This window comes from Oncorhynchus mykiss, chromosome 15 (genome assembly GCF_013265735.2).
Source record: "Oncorhynchus mykiss isolate Arlee chromosome 15, USDA_OmykA_1.1, whole genome shotgun sequence".
NCBI lineage: Eukaryota > Metazoa > Chordata > Actinopteri > Salmoniformes > Salmonidae > Oncorhynchus > Oncorhynchus mykiss.
The window spans coordinates 77,785,790-77,800,266 of record NC_048579.1 but is presented as its reverse complement, the minus strand read 5'-3'; the positions used below and the strand labels follow the sequence as shown (position 1 = coordinate 77,800,266).

Sequence of the window (14,477 nt, the reverse complement as noted above, 5' to 3'; positions counted from 1 at the left end):
ACATGACCTGCCATTTCACTGTGTTCAGACACACACATTTAGATGGTTTGAGTCCCTCTGCCTCGTATGTCTGTCTGTCTACTGTAATACAACAGACCTGACAACCTTCCAACTAAAACAAGCAGGGAAGCTGTAAATCACACTGTGCTGTTGGCCTGGCCCCATACCCAGAGGAGTTTCAGAACCACAATGCTGCACTTCAGCTTCTCATAGACTATCTAGATAATTAGATGAACACTTCAGCTGCTCTTAGTCTATCTAGATAATTAGATGGACACTTCAGCTTCTCATAGTCTATCTAGATAATTAGATGGACACTTCAGCTTCTCAGAGACTATCTAGATAATTAGATGAACACTTCAGCTGCTCATAGTCTATCTAGATAATTAGATGGACACTTCAGCTTCTCATAGACTATCTAGATAATTAGATGGACACTTCAGCTTCTCAGAGACTATTTAGATAATTAGATGGACACTTCAGCTTCTCAGAGACTATCTAGATAATGAGATGGACACTTCAGCTTCTCATAGACTATCTAGATAATGAGATGGACACTTCAGCTTCTCAAAGACTATCTAGATAATTAGATGGACACTTCAGCTTCTCATAGACTATCTAGATAATTAGATGGACACTTCAGCTTCTCATAGACTATCTAGATAATTAGATAGACACTTCAGCTTCTCAGAGACTATCTAGATAATTAGATGGACACTTCAGCTTCTCATAGACTATCTAGATAATGAGATGGACACTTCAGCTTCTCATAGACTATCTAGATAATTAGATGGACACTTCAGCTTCTCATAGACTATCTAGATAATTAGATGGACACTTCAGCTTCTCATAGTCTATCTAGATAATTAGATGGACACTTCAGCTTCTCATAGACTATCTAGATAATGAGATGGACACTTCAGCTTCTCATAGACTATCTAGATAATTAGATGGACACTTCAGCTTCTCATAGACTATCTAGATAATTAGATGGACACTTCAGCTTCTCAGAGACTATCTAGATAATTAGATGGACACTTCAGCTTCTCATAGACTATCTAGATAATGAGATGGACACTTCAGCTTCTCAAAGACTATCTAGATAATTAGATGGACACTTCAGCTTCTCATAGACTATCTAGATAATGAGATGGACACTTCAGCTTCTCAAAGACTATCTAGATAATTAGATGGACACTTCAGCTTCTCATAGACTATCTAGATAATGAGATGGACACTTCAGCTTCTCAAAGACTATCTAGATAATTAGATGGATACTTCAGCTTCTCATAGACTATCTAGATAATTAGATGGACACTTCAGCTTCTCATAGACTATCTAGATAATTAGATGGACACTTCAGCTTCTCAGAGACTATCTAGATAATGAGATGGACACTTCAGCTTCTCATAGACTATCTAGATAATTAGATGGACACTTCAGCTTCTCATAGACTATCTAGATCATTAGATGGACACTTCAGCTTCTCATAGACTATCTAGATAATGAGATGGACACTTCAGCTTCTCAAAGACTATCTAGATAATTAGATGGACACTTCAGCTTCTCATAGACTATCTAGATAATGAGATGGACACTTCAGCTTCTCAAAGACTATCTAGATAATTAGATGGACACTTCAGCTTCTCATAGACTATCTAGATAATTAGATGGACACTTCAGCTTCTCATAGACTATCTAGATAATTAGATGGACACTTCAGCTTCTCATAGACTATCTAGATAATGAGATGGACACTTCAGCTTCTCAGAGACTATCTAGATAATTAGATGGACACTTCAGCTTCTCATAGACTATCTAGATAATGAGATGGACACTTCAGCTTCTCAGAGACTATCTAGATAATTAGATGGACACTTCAGCTTCTCATAGACTATCTAGATAATGAGATGGACACTTCAGCTTCTCATAGACTATCTAGATCATTAGATGGACACTTCAGCTTCTCATAGACTATCTAGATAATTAGATGGACACTTCAGCTTCTCATAGACTATCTAGATAATTAGATGGACACTTCAGCTTCTCATAGACTATCTAGATAATTAGATGGACACTTCAGCTTCTCATAGACTATCTAGATAATTAGATGGACACTTCAGCTTCTCATAGACTATCTAGATAATTAGATGGACACTTCAGCTTCTCAAAGACTATCTAGATAATTAGATGGACACTTCAGCTTCTCATAGACTATCTAGATAATTAGATGGACACTTCAGCTTCTCATAGACTATCTAGATAATTAGATGGACACTTCAGCTTCTCAAAGACTATCTAGATAATTAGATGGACACTTCAGCTTCTCAGAGACTATCTAGATAATTAGATGGACACTTCAGCTTCTCAAAGACTATCTAGATAATTAGATGGACCAAATCAACTGTTACAACTGTAACAGTCCATCTGTGGTTGTGGACAGGTAGTTGTGTGTTTATTCCTGACATGGTTGTTGTTGTTGACTCTGTGTAAATTGCAAGCCCAGTTGTGTTGGTTTAGTGACCGGAGGAGCTCAGAACCATGTGTGTGTTCCTCCTCTTGGTATTACAGATGCTGTTATTTAACGATTGTTCAGTCAAGGCCTTTGTCTCTTTGGGAGTTCTTTTCTGTTTATTTCCTTGATTTGTTTTCATTGGCGTAGCTGAAGGCCCTGATATACTGTCCTGTCCACCCCTCACTCTGACTAACTCTTATCTAAAGGCCCTGATATACTGTCCTGTCTACCCATTACTCTGACTAACTCTTATCTAAAGGCCCTGATATACTGTCCTGTCTACCCATTACTCTGACTAACTCTTATCTAAAGGCCCTGATATACTGTCCTGTCTACCCATTACTCTGACTAACTCTTATCTAAAGGCCCTGATATACTGTCCTGTCTACCCATTACTCTGACTAACTCTTATCTGAAAACTATTCTGAATCTCATAGTGTATCCCAAATGGCACTCTATAAGGTGCACTACTTTTGACCAGGGCCCATTGGCTCTGGTCTAAAGTAGTGCACTATATAGGGAATAGGGCTCTGGTCTAAAGTAGTGCACTATATAGGGAATAGGGCTCTGGTCTAAAGTAGTGCACTATATAGGGAATAGGGCTCTGGTCTAAAGTAGTGCACTATATAGGGAATAGGGCTCTGGTCTAAAGTAGTGCACTATATAGGGAATAGGGCTCTGGTCTAAAGTAGTGCACTATATAGGGAATTGGGCTCTGGTCTAAAGTAGTGCACTATATAGAGAATAGGGCTCTGGTCTAAAGTAGTGCACTATATAGGGAATAGGGCCCTGGTCTAAAGTAGTGCACTATATAGGGAATAGGGAGTCTTTTGGGACAGAGACTTACAACTCCTAGAAGTCTGAAAGACGATGGTTTACAGTTTAGTTCCCACGGCCGTGGAGGCTGCAGGTTAACACACACACACACACACACACACACACACACACACACACTCAGCCACATACACTCAGCCACACACACCCTCAGCCACACACACCCACAGCCTCACACACTCAGCCACACACACACACACACACACACACACACACACACACACACACACACACACACTCAGCCACACACACCCACAGCCTCACTCACTCAGCCACACACACGGTTGGTCCGAGAGCTGTTTTGTAGCATTGACAGAGGTTTCTGTTAAGACCCCTGTTGGTGTCACTTCACTGCCCTGCTGTACTAATATGTCCCAAACGACACCTCTATCCCCTTTGTAGTGCACTGCTTTAGACCAGAGTCCTATGGGCCCTAGTGCACTATATATAGGGAATAGGGAGCTGTCCAGGTGCCACTCTATCCCAGGTCCACTGACTGCACAGTGCCCCCCTGTCCTGTCAGGCCAGTCAGTGTTGACCCTCCTCAGTCCCCAGCTTCCTGCCAAGGGAATGTGTTCCCATCTGTCTTAGTGTCGGATGTGTATGTATCTCATCAAGGTGTTGTGTTGACTCCTTCCTCTTTCTCCTTCCCCTGGCCGTTCCCTTTGAAGGGAATGTGTTCCCCTCTGTCTTAGTGTCGGATGTGTATGTATCTCATCAAGGTGTTGTGTTGACTCCTCCCCCTTTCTCCTTCCCCTGGCCGTTCCCTTTGAAGGGAATGTGTTCCCCTCTGTCTTAGTGTCGGATGTGTATGTATCTCATCAAGGTGTTGTGTTGACTCCTCCCCCCTTTCTCCTTCCCCTGGCCGTTCCCTTTGAAGGGAATGTGTTCCCCTCTGTCTTAGTGTCGGATGTGTATGTATCTCATCAAGGTGTTGTGTTGACTCCTCCCCCTTTCTCCTTCCCCTGGCCGTTCCCTTTGAAGGGAATGTGTTCCCCTCTGTCTTAGTGTCGGATGTGTATGTATCTCATCAAGGTGTTGTGTTGACTCCTCCCCCTTTCTCCTTCCCCTCGCCGTTCCCTTTGATGTGGTGTGAAGTGGAGGGATCGGACTGTACAGTCAGGTGTTTGTTCTGGGGCTTCTGGATGAACTCCACCTGGCTCTGTTGAAATCTGAGATAAGGGGACGGGGGGGGACGGGGGGTGAGATTTAGGAGATCGCTGCGCTGAGGAAGGGAAACCTTGGAGATATTGCTAAACCATGTGAACATACTAGGTTACAACATGTAGTACGCTGAGCTGCTGTCATCTCCGGGGCGTGTGTGTGTGTGTGTGTGTGTGTGACCTCAGCACAGCACAGCTGTATTCTTGCACTCTTCCAGAAATCCAACACCCACAGAATAAAGACGTATAACTGACAGTGGAAAATTTGCTGAAATTATGAGTTGGGGGGGAAACGAACGATTAAATTGTCGCATTTTAACAGTTTCACTCAACTTTTGGAGCTTAGTCACATGATGTTTCAGTTCTCAATACATAAACAGAACAGCTGGAAAAGTGTTGTGATCTGTAATGTTAATCTCTCTCTCTCTCTCCTCCCTCTCTCTTCTATCTCTATTTCTGCCTCTCTCTCCCCTTCCCCTCTTTCTCTCTCTCTCTCTCTGTCTCTCTCTCTCTCTCTCTCTCTCTCTCTCTCTCTCTCTCTCTCTCTCTCTCTCTCTCTCCTCCCTCTCTCTTCTATCTCTATTTCTGCCTCTCTCTCCCCTTCCCCTCTTTCTCTCTCTCTTTCTCTCTCTCTCCTTCCCCTCTCTCTCTTTCCCTCTCTCTCTCTCTCTCTCTCTCCCTCTCTCTCTCTCTCTCCACCCTCTCTCTTCTATCTCTATTTCTGCCTCTCTCTCCCCTTCCCCTCTTTCTCTCTCTCTTTCTCTCTCTCTCCTTCCCCTCTCTCTCTTTCCCTCTCTCTCCCTCTCTCTCTCTCTCTCTCTCTCTCTCTCTCTCTCTCTCTCTCTCTCTCTCTTTCCCTCTCTCCCTCTCTCCTCCCTCTCTCTTCTTTCCACAGTGATCTGAGTATGAACAACCTGACCCTGTTGTCCTCCGGTGCCCTCTCCAACCTTCACTTCCTTGAGGAGCTGTGAGTATGACAGCCGCTTCCTAACCAGATAAGAGATACAATAGATCCCCTCTCAGCCTTATCACCGAAGGGAAACTGTCTGTCAAAGCCTTATCGTGGTCTAGCATCGTTCCCATGGCGTTCATGTCAAACAATTACAATAAATCTCACAATCTTGCGATTTACAGTGATTTGTTTTTTGTTAGATTAGAGTAGGACAGTTCTATGTGATGTCAGAAGGCTTGTATGTATGTGTAGTACCTACAGGGTTACACAACTACTGGGAGGAGAGGAGAGGAGAGGAGAGGAGAGGAGAGGAGAGGAGAGGAGAGGAGAGGAGAGGAGAGGAGAGGAGAGGTGGGAATGTCCTGTTGCAGCTGGCCTAGAGAGAGGTGATGGTGGGTATGTCCTGTTGCAGCTGGCCTGGATGTCCTTGTAGACATACTGAGGCAACTGACAGGAACTTCCCAACCGGAATCCCCGGTCTCTCAGTTCTCTCTCTAACCCAACCAGCTAAGACAGGGACCCACGAGTGCATTCCAAACGGCCCCCTGTTCCCTATATATTGCACTACTTTGGACCATTCCCTCCCGTTGGGCTCTGGTCAAAAAGTAGTGCACTTTATAGGGAATAGAGGGCCTTTTGGAACACAGCCGCTCTGTACACTGCTGCCACAACGAGCCAGCGAAATGGGCCTGCATCCAGAAACATAAAAAAACAACATTAAAATGTTTTTATTTTCTAAACTCTGTTAAAGAGCTCTGACTTTTGTAGGAGTTGTTAAATGGGGCAAAACTCAGGAAATTAAATCGAAGATTGTTCTGGCTCGAGTTCCCGCTTCAAAGACTTATGTGCGGTTCCCTAATGAAAACCTGACGGAACCTTAGAACCCGTCCCTGGAGAAGAGAAGAAGAGCTACTGCATCACAGGGAGGACGTCGAGAGTTGTGTCCCCAGTGGTACCTTAAACCCTATCTAGTGTACTTCCTGTACCAAAGCGCTACGGTCAAATATATAATATAGTGTTTTATCTCCTTGTGTTGATGTGTATTATCTGTAGCAGTGGTTCCCAACCTATTTGGGTTACTGTGTCACCGAGTGCATTCTGCTTCTGCCCGGAGAACCCCTGAAGTAGCCTGTTATATACTGTGTATATATACTGTATTCTATCCTATTCTACTGTATCTTAGTCTATGCCACGCTGACATTACTCGTCCACATATTTATATATTCTTAAATCCATTCCTTTACTTAGATGTATGTGTATTGGGATACTGTGGTGCAAAAAAAGTATTTAGTCAGCCACCAATTGTGCAAGTTCTCCCACTTAAAAAGATGAGAGAGGCCTGTAATTTTCATCATGGGTACACGTCAACTATGACAGACAAAATGAGGAATCACATTGTAGGATTTTTTATGAATTGATTTGCAAATTATGGTGGAAAATAAGTATTTGGTCAATAACAAAAGTTGATCTCAATACTGTGTTATATACCCTTTGTTGGCAATGACAGAGGTCAAACGTTTTCTGTAAGTCTTCACCAGGTTTTCACACACTGTTGCTGGTATTTTGGCCCATTCCTCCATGCAGATCTCCTCTAGAGCAGTGATGTTTTGGGGCTGTTGCTGGGCAACACGGACTTTCAACTCCCTCCAAAGATTTTCTATGGGGTTGAGATCTGGAGACTGGCTAGGCCACTCCAGGACCTTGAAATGCTTCTTACGAAGCCACTCCTTCGTTGCCCGGGCGGTGTGTTTGGGATCATTGTCATGCTGAAAGACCCAGCCACGTTTCATCTTCAATGCCCTTGCTGATGGAAGGAGGTTTTCACTCAAAATCTCACGATACATGGCCCCATTCATTCTTTCCTTTACACGGATCAGTCGTCCTGGTCCCTTTGCAGAAAAAAAGCCCCAAAGCATGATGTTTCCAACCCCATGCTTTACAGTAGGTATGGTGTTCTTTGAATGCAACTCAGCATTATTTGTCCTCCAAACACGACGAGTTGAGTTTTTACCAAAAAGTTATATTTTGGTTTCATCTGACCATATGGCATTCTCCCAATCTTCTTCTGGATCATCCAAATGCTCTCTAGCAAACTTTAGACGGGCCTGGACATGTACTGGCTTAAGCAGGGGGACACGTCTGGCACTGCAGGATTTGAGTCCCTGGCGGCGTAGTGTGTTACTGATGGTAGGCTTTGTTACTTTGGTCCCAGCTCTCTGCAGGTCATTCACTAGATCCCCCCTGTGTGGTTCTGGGATTCTGGGGTGAGATCTTGCGTGGAGCCCCAGATCGAGGGAGATTATCAGTGGTCTCTTCCATTTCCTTATAATTGCTCCCACAGTTGATTTCTTCAAACCAAGCTGCTTACCTATTGCAGATTCAGTCTTCCCAGCCTGGTGCAGGTCTACAATTTTGTTTCTGGTGTCCTTTGACAGCTCTTTGGTCTTGGCCATAGTGGAGTTTGGAGTGTGACTGTTTGAGGTTGTGGACAGGTGTCTTTTATATTGATAACAAGTTCAAAAAGGTGCTATTAATACAGGTAACGAGTGGAGGACAGAGGAGCCTCTTAAAGAAGAAGTTACAGGTCTGTGAGAGCCAGAAATCTTGCTTGTTTGTAGGTGACCAAATACTTATTTTCCACCATAATTTGCCAATAAATAAATTAAAAATCCTACAATGGGATTTTCAGGATTTTTTTTCTCATATTGACTGTCATAGTTGAAGTGTACCTATGATGAAAATTACAGGCCTCTCTCATCTTTTTAATAAGTGGGAGAACTTGCACAATTGGTGTCTGACTAAATACTTTTGCCCCACTGTATGTTGTGTAATTTGTTAGATATTACATGTTAGATATTACTACACTATCGGAGCTAGAAACACAAGCTTTTCGCTACACTCCCATTAACATCTGCTGAACACGTGTATCTGACCAATAACATTCAATTTGATTCGTTCTCATTTAACCAGTAGGCTTATGGTGTTATGAGTCTTCTCATGTACCCCCTGTGGACTGGCCAAGTCCCCCCTCCTAGTACCCCTGGTTGGGAACCACTAGTCGATACAGTAGGTAAACCCTCTGCACTAACAGTTACTATACATGGGATCATTAAAAACCCTAGAGCGTTAGACAGAGATTAGAATTATGGCCCAAACTAATTCCAGGAATGAAATTCATACAGAATAATTTCTGTGCTCATGTTACTAAGAGTCTTGTATTCTCACACAAAACCATAGAAACCCGAGGATGTTGAATGTTTTTGGCAGTTTACCCCAGATTTTTAAGTAATTACCTGGAATGTAGATGATCCCTGGAAACTACCCCACCAACTGGATCATCGCTTACAGTGTTATTATCTAACTCGACACACAGAGTCTACTGTCAGAGTCTACTGGCAGACAGCATCTACTGTCAGACAGCATCTACTGTCAGACAGCATCTACTGTCAGACTGCATCTACTGGCAGACAGCATCTACTGGCAGATAGCATCTACTGTCAGACAACATCTACTGTCAGACAGCATCTACTGTCAGACAGCATCTACTGGCGGCAGACAGCATCTACTGGTGGCAGACAGCATCTACTGGCAGATAGCATCTACTGTAAGACAGCATCTACTGTCAGATAGCATCTACTGTAAGACAGCATCTACTGTCAGACAGACATCATCTACTGGCAGACAGCATCTACTGGCAGACAGCATCTACTGGCAGACAGCATCTACTGGCAGACAGCATCTACTGGCAGACAGACAGCATCTACTGGCAGACAGCATCTACTGTCGGACAGCATTTACTGGCAGACAGCAACTACTGTCAAATAGCATCTACTGTCAGACAGCATCTACTGGCAGACAGACATCATCTACTGGCAGACAGACAGCATCTACTGGCAGACAGCATCTACTGGCAGACAGCATCTACTAGCCCTGCTGTGTTCTACTGTTATTATCTATAACTCAACACACAGCATCTACTGTCAAACAGCATCTACTGGCAGACAGCATCTACTGGCAGACAGACAGCATCTACTGGCCCTGCTGTGTTCTACTTTTATAATCTATAACTCAACACATAGCATCTACTGGCAGTCAGACAGCATCTACTGGCAGACAGACAGCATCTACTGGCAGACAGACAGCATCTACTGGCAGACAGACAGCATCTACTGGCAGACAGCATCTACTGGCAGACAGACAGCATCTACTGGCAGACAGACAGCATCTACTGGCAGACAGCATCTACTGGCAGACAGACAGCCCTGCTGTGTTCTACTGTTATTATCTATAACTATTATCTATTCTGAGTCTGGTAACCTGAGCTGAGGCTGGGAGCGTGTGCGTGTGTGCGTGCGTGCGTGCGTGTGTGTGTGTGTGTGTGTGTGTGCGTGCGCGTGTGTGTGTGTGTGACTCCACTGTCTTCCACCACCACTGTTCAGTGTGGAATGCTGGGTATTCAGGGCAGCTGAATGTTCCCAGCCCAGTTAAAAGCAGTAATACCATCTCCCTCTCTAATGCAATAGTTATCAGGAGTGATGACACTGGGCCGTTCTCCAGCAGAGCAGCACAGACATCTAATCAGGACATTGTTACCAAAACAGAGTTGTTTATGGAGCCTCCCCCTAAAGTAGACGCAGCAAGAATGGAAACAATGTCTTCCCTCTGTCAGCGCTGTTAGAGCTCTGTTAGACGTGCCATCTCACAGGTCACACACCGCAAACACACACTCATCACACACACAAACAGGCACACACACACACAGACACATGGCAAGTGTATGAGGTGCCAGTGTGGTTAGGGGGAAGCGAGCGGTTGAATGTTCGGAGCGAGTGGTGGCTTGTGGGGGGCGATGTGGTATGGGGGCACAGGATGGCGGGGGGGGGGGGGGGGGTCCACGAGTGGTGGCTTGTGGGGGCAGGGATGGAATGGGGGAGCTGGTAAGGTTGGAGGGTTGGTATAGGAGGGTGTTCACGAGGACTGAGGAGAGTAGAGGATTTCAGGTCGTTACCATACAGCTGTTTTGGAAGCAGGGTAGAGTATAGCAACCCTCTCAGGTTCAGTTACTCCCAGACACACATAACAGTTTGGCTGAGTGTTAGCTCCTCCGCGCCGAGCCCCCTGGACGGACCCACCAGCAATAGGCTACATTAGGCTGCGTCAGCAACGGGACGACACATGAATGAATTGGGTCAACATCTGACTGGTGTACGCAGGGGGGGCGGGGCCAGGGGGCGGGGCCAGGGGGCGGGGCCAGGGGGGCGGGGCCGGCTGTCTGTTCCCTATAGAATGGCCCCTATGGACCCTGGTCAGAAACGGTAGCTGCCAAAATAAAGGAAACACTCAATCAAAAACATTTCTAAAAAATTCATAAAATAGATTTTTTTGGGAGATTGTTAATGTTACTGTCTCCATGACAACAATAAAAAAATACTTAAATACATGTAATTTTGTCCTTGAAACATTACATTTAAATACTGTAGAATTCCATTAATTCCTATGAAGGACTGCTCCTACTGAGGAGTGGCAATATGGCCGACCGGTGACTTCTAAGCCTCTCATTGGCCAATACATACCAATAACAATCCAGGGTTTATATAGATCGTTGTTTATACCCCCTGTTGTCCTTTCAGATCCCTCTATCAAAGTCACTGAGATCTATTCTTCTAGCCGTGGAAGACAAAATAATGGGCAACTGGGAATGTTTATATACGTGACCCTAAAGATGATGTGATGTTAATTGCTTAATTAACTCAGGAGTCACACCTATTGTGGAAACACCTTGCTTTCAATATACAATACTTTGTGTCCGTGATTTACTCAAGTGTTTCCTTTATTTTGCCAGTTACTTGGAGGGCACACTGGTCAAAAATAGGTGAGGAGAGGGGGTGAGGAGAGGGGGAGGAGAGGGGGTGAGGAGAGGGTTGAGGAGAGGGGGTGAGGAGAGGGGGTGAGGGGAGGGGGGAAGGGACGGGAGGGGGAGGAGAGGGGTTGAGGAGAGGGTTGAGGAGAGGGGGTGAGGAGAGGGGGTGAGGGGAGGGTTGAGGAGATGGGGTGAGGAGAGGGGGTGAGGGGAGGGGGGAGGAGAGGGGGGAGGGGAGGGGGAGGAGAGCGGGTGAGGGGAGGAGAGGGGTGAGGAGCAGGCGGTAGGGAGAGGTGAACAGTGTCTGGTTTCTCCCCTCTCTCTCGGGGCATAGTGAAACACTGTCACATGTCACAGAGAGGGTAGTAGTGGTTGTAAGTAGTAGAGTACCAGGAATAGTTAGATTAGGTATTCAGTAATCAGAGCTCTCTCTCTCTGTCTCTCTCTCTATGTCTCACTCTGTCTCTCTCTCTATGTCTCACTCTCTGTCTCTCTATGTCTCACTCTGTCTCTCTCTCTATGTCTCACTCTCTGTCTCTGTCTCTGTCTCTCGCTCTCTCTCTATGTCTTTCTCTCTATGTCTCACTCTCTGTCTCTCTCTCAATGTCTCACTCTCTGTCTCTCTCTATGTCTCTCCCTCTGTCTCTCTCTCGCTGTCTCTCTCTCTCTCTCTCTCTCTCTCTCTGTCTCTCTCTGTCTCTCTCTCTCTCTCTCTCTCTTTATCTCTCTCTGTCTGTCTCTCTCTGTGTCTCTCTGTCTGTCTCTCTCTATGTCTGTCTGTCTCTCTCTATGTATCTCTCTCTCTCTGTCTCTCTCTCTGTCTGTCTCTCTCTATGTCTCTCTCTCTCTCTCTCTCTCTCTCTGTCTCTCTCTCTCTCTCTGTCTCTCTCTCAATTCAATTCAATTCAATTCAGGGGGCTTTATTGTCATGGGAAACATGTGTTAACACTGCCAAAGCAAGTGAGGTAGATAATATACAAAAGTGAAATAAACAATAAAAATTAACAGTAAACATTACACATACAGACGTTTCAAAACAATAAAGACATTACAAATGTCATATTATATATATACAGTGTTGTAACAATGTACAAATGGTTAAGGTACACAAGGGAAAATAAATAAGCAAAAATATGGGTTGTATTTACAATGGTGTTTGTTCTTCACTGGTTGCCCTTTTCTTGTGGCAACAGGTCACAAATCTTGCTGCTGTGATGGCACACTGTGGAATTTCACCCAGTAGATATGGGAGTTTATCAAATTTGTATTTGTTTTCTAATTCTTTGTGGATCTGTGGTATCTGAGGGAAATATGTATCTCTAATATGGTCATACATTGGGCAGGAGGTTAGGAAGTGCAGCTCAGTTTCCACCTCATTTTGTGGGCAGTGTGCACATAGCCTGTCTTCTCTTGAGAGCCATGTCTGCCTACGGCGGCCTTTCTCAAGAGCAAGGCTATGCTCACTGAGTCTGTACACAGCGAAAGCTTTCCTTAAGTTTGGGTCTTTGTTTGTTCTGCCACTGTGTACTCTCTGTTTAGGGCCAAATAGCATTCTAGTTTGCTCTGTTTTTTTGTTAATTCTTTCCAATGTGTAAAGTAATTATATTTTTGTTTTCTCATGATTTGGTTGTGTCTAATTGTGTTGATGTCCTGGGGCTCTGTAGGGTGTGTTTGTGTTTGTGAACAGAGCCCCAGGACCAGCTTGCTAAGGGGACTCTTCTCCAGGTTCATCTCTCTGTAGGTGATGTCTTTGTTATGGAAGGTTTGTGAATCGCTTCCTTTTAGGTGGTTGTAGAATTTAACATCTCTTTTCTGGATTTTGATAATTAGTGGGTATCGGCCTAATTCTGCTCTGCATGCATTATTTGGTGTTTTACGTTGTACACAGAGGATATTTTTGCAGAATTCTGCATGCAGAGACTCAATTTGGTGTTTGTCCCATTTTGTGAAGTCTTGGTTGGTTAGCGGACCCCAGACCTCACAACCATAAAGGGCAATGGGCTCTATGACTGATTCAAGTATTTTTAGCCAAATCCTAATTGAAATGTTGAATTTTATGTTCCTTTTGATGGCATAGAATGCCCTTCTTGCCTTGTCAAGTATTTGATACACTGCCGATTCATCAGGTTTTCCTACTTACAAAGCATGTAGAGGTCTGTAATTTTTATCATATGTACACTTCAACTGTGAGAGACGGAATCTAAAACAAAAATCCACAAAATCACATTGTATGATTTTTAAGTCATTAATTTGCATTTTATTGCATGACATAAGTATTTGATACATCAGAAAAGCAGAACTTAATATTTGGTACAGAAACCTTTGTTTGCAATTACAGAGATCATACGTTTCCTGTAGTTTTTGACCAGGTTTGCACACAATGCAGCAGGGATTTTGGCCCACTCCTCCATACATACCTTCTCCAGATCCTTCAGGTTTTGGGGCTGTCGCTGGGCAATACAGACTTTCAGCTCCCTCCATAGATTTTCTATTGGGTTCAGGTCTGGAGACTGGCTAGGCCACTCCAGGACCTTGAGATGCTTCTTACGGAGCCACTCCTTAGTTGCCCTGGCTGTGTGTTTTGGGTCATGCTGGAAGACCCAGCCACCACCCATCCTCAATGCTCTTACTGAGGGAAGGAGGTTGTTGGCCAAGATTTTGCGATACATGGCCCCATCCATCCTCCCCTCAATACGGTGCAGTCGTCCTGTACCCTTTGCAGACAAGCATCCCCAAAGAATGATGTTTCCACCTCCATGCTTCACGGTTGGGATGGTGTTCATGGAGTTGTACTCATCCTTCTTCTTCCTCCAAACACGGCGAGTGGAGTTTATACCAAAAAGCTCTATTTTTGTCTCCTCAGACCACATGACCTGCTCCCATTCCTCCTCTCCTCATCCAGATGGTCATTGGCAAACTTCAGACGGGCCTGGACATGCGCTGGCTTGAGCAGGGGGACCTTGCGTGCGCTGCAGGATTTTAATCCATGACGGCGTAGTGTGTTACTAATGGTTTTCTTTGAGACTGTGGTCCCAGCTCTCTTCAGGTCATTGACCAGGTCCTGCCGTGTAGTTCTGGGCTGATCCCTCACCTTCCTCATGATCACTGATGCCCCACAAGGTGAGATCTTGCATGGAGCCCCAGACCGAGGGT

At 44.7% G+C, this 14,477-nt stretch overlaps 1 protein-coding gene across 1 annotated transcript in view; it reads left to right on the top strand.

Annotated features, from left to right (window-relative positions):
- Nucleotides 1-5,400: 5,400 nt before the first annotated feature.
- The window catches only part of LOC110490687 (leucine-rich repeat-containing G-protein coupled receptor 5-like), a 119,422-nt gene continuing 110,345 nt past the window's right edge, over nucleotides 5,401-14,477 (top strand). The window contains exon 1 of the mRNA XM_036945432.1: nucleotides 5,401-5,479. Within this exon, the coding sequence (XP_036801327.1) occupies nucleotides 5,418-5,479 (62 nt within the window). The 5' untranslated portion in view covers nucleotides 5,401-5,417. The remainder of the gene's footprint in view (nucleotides 5,480-14,477) is intronic.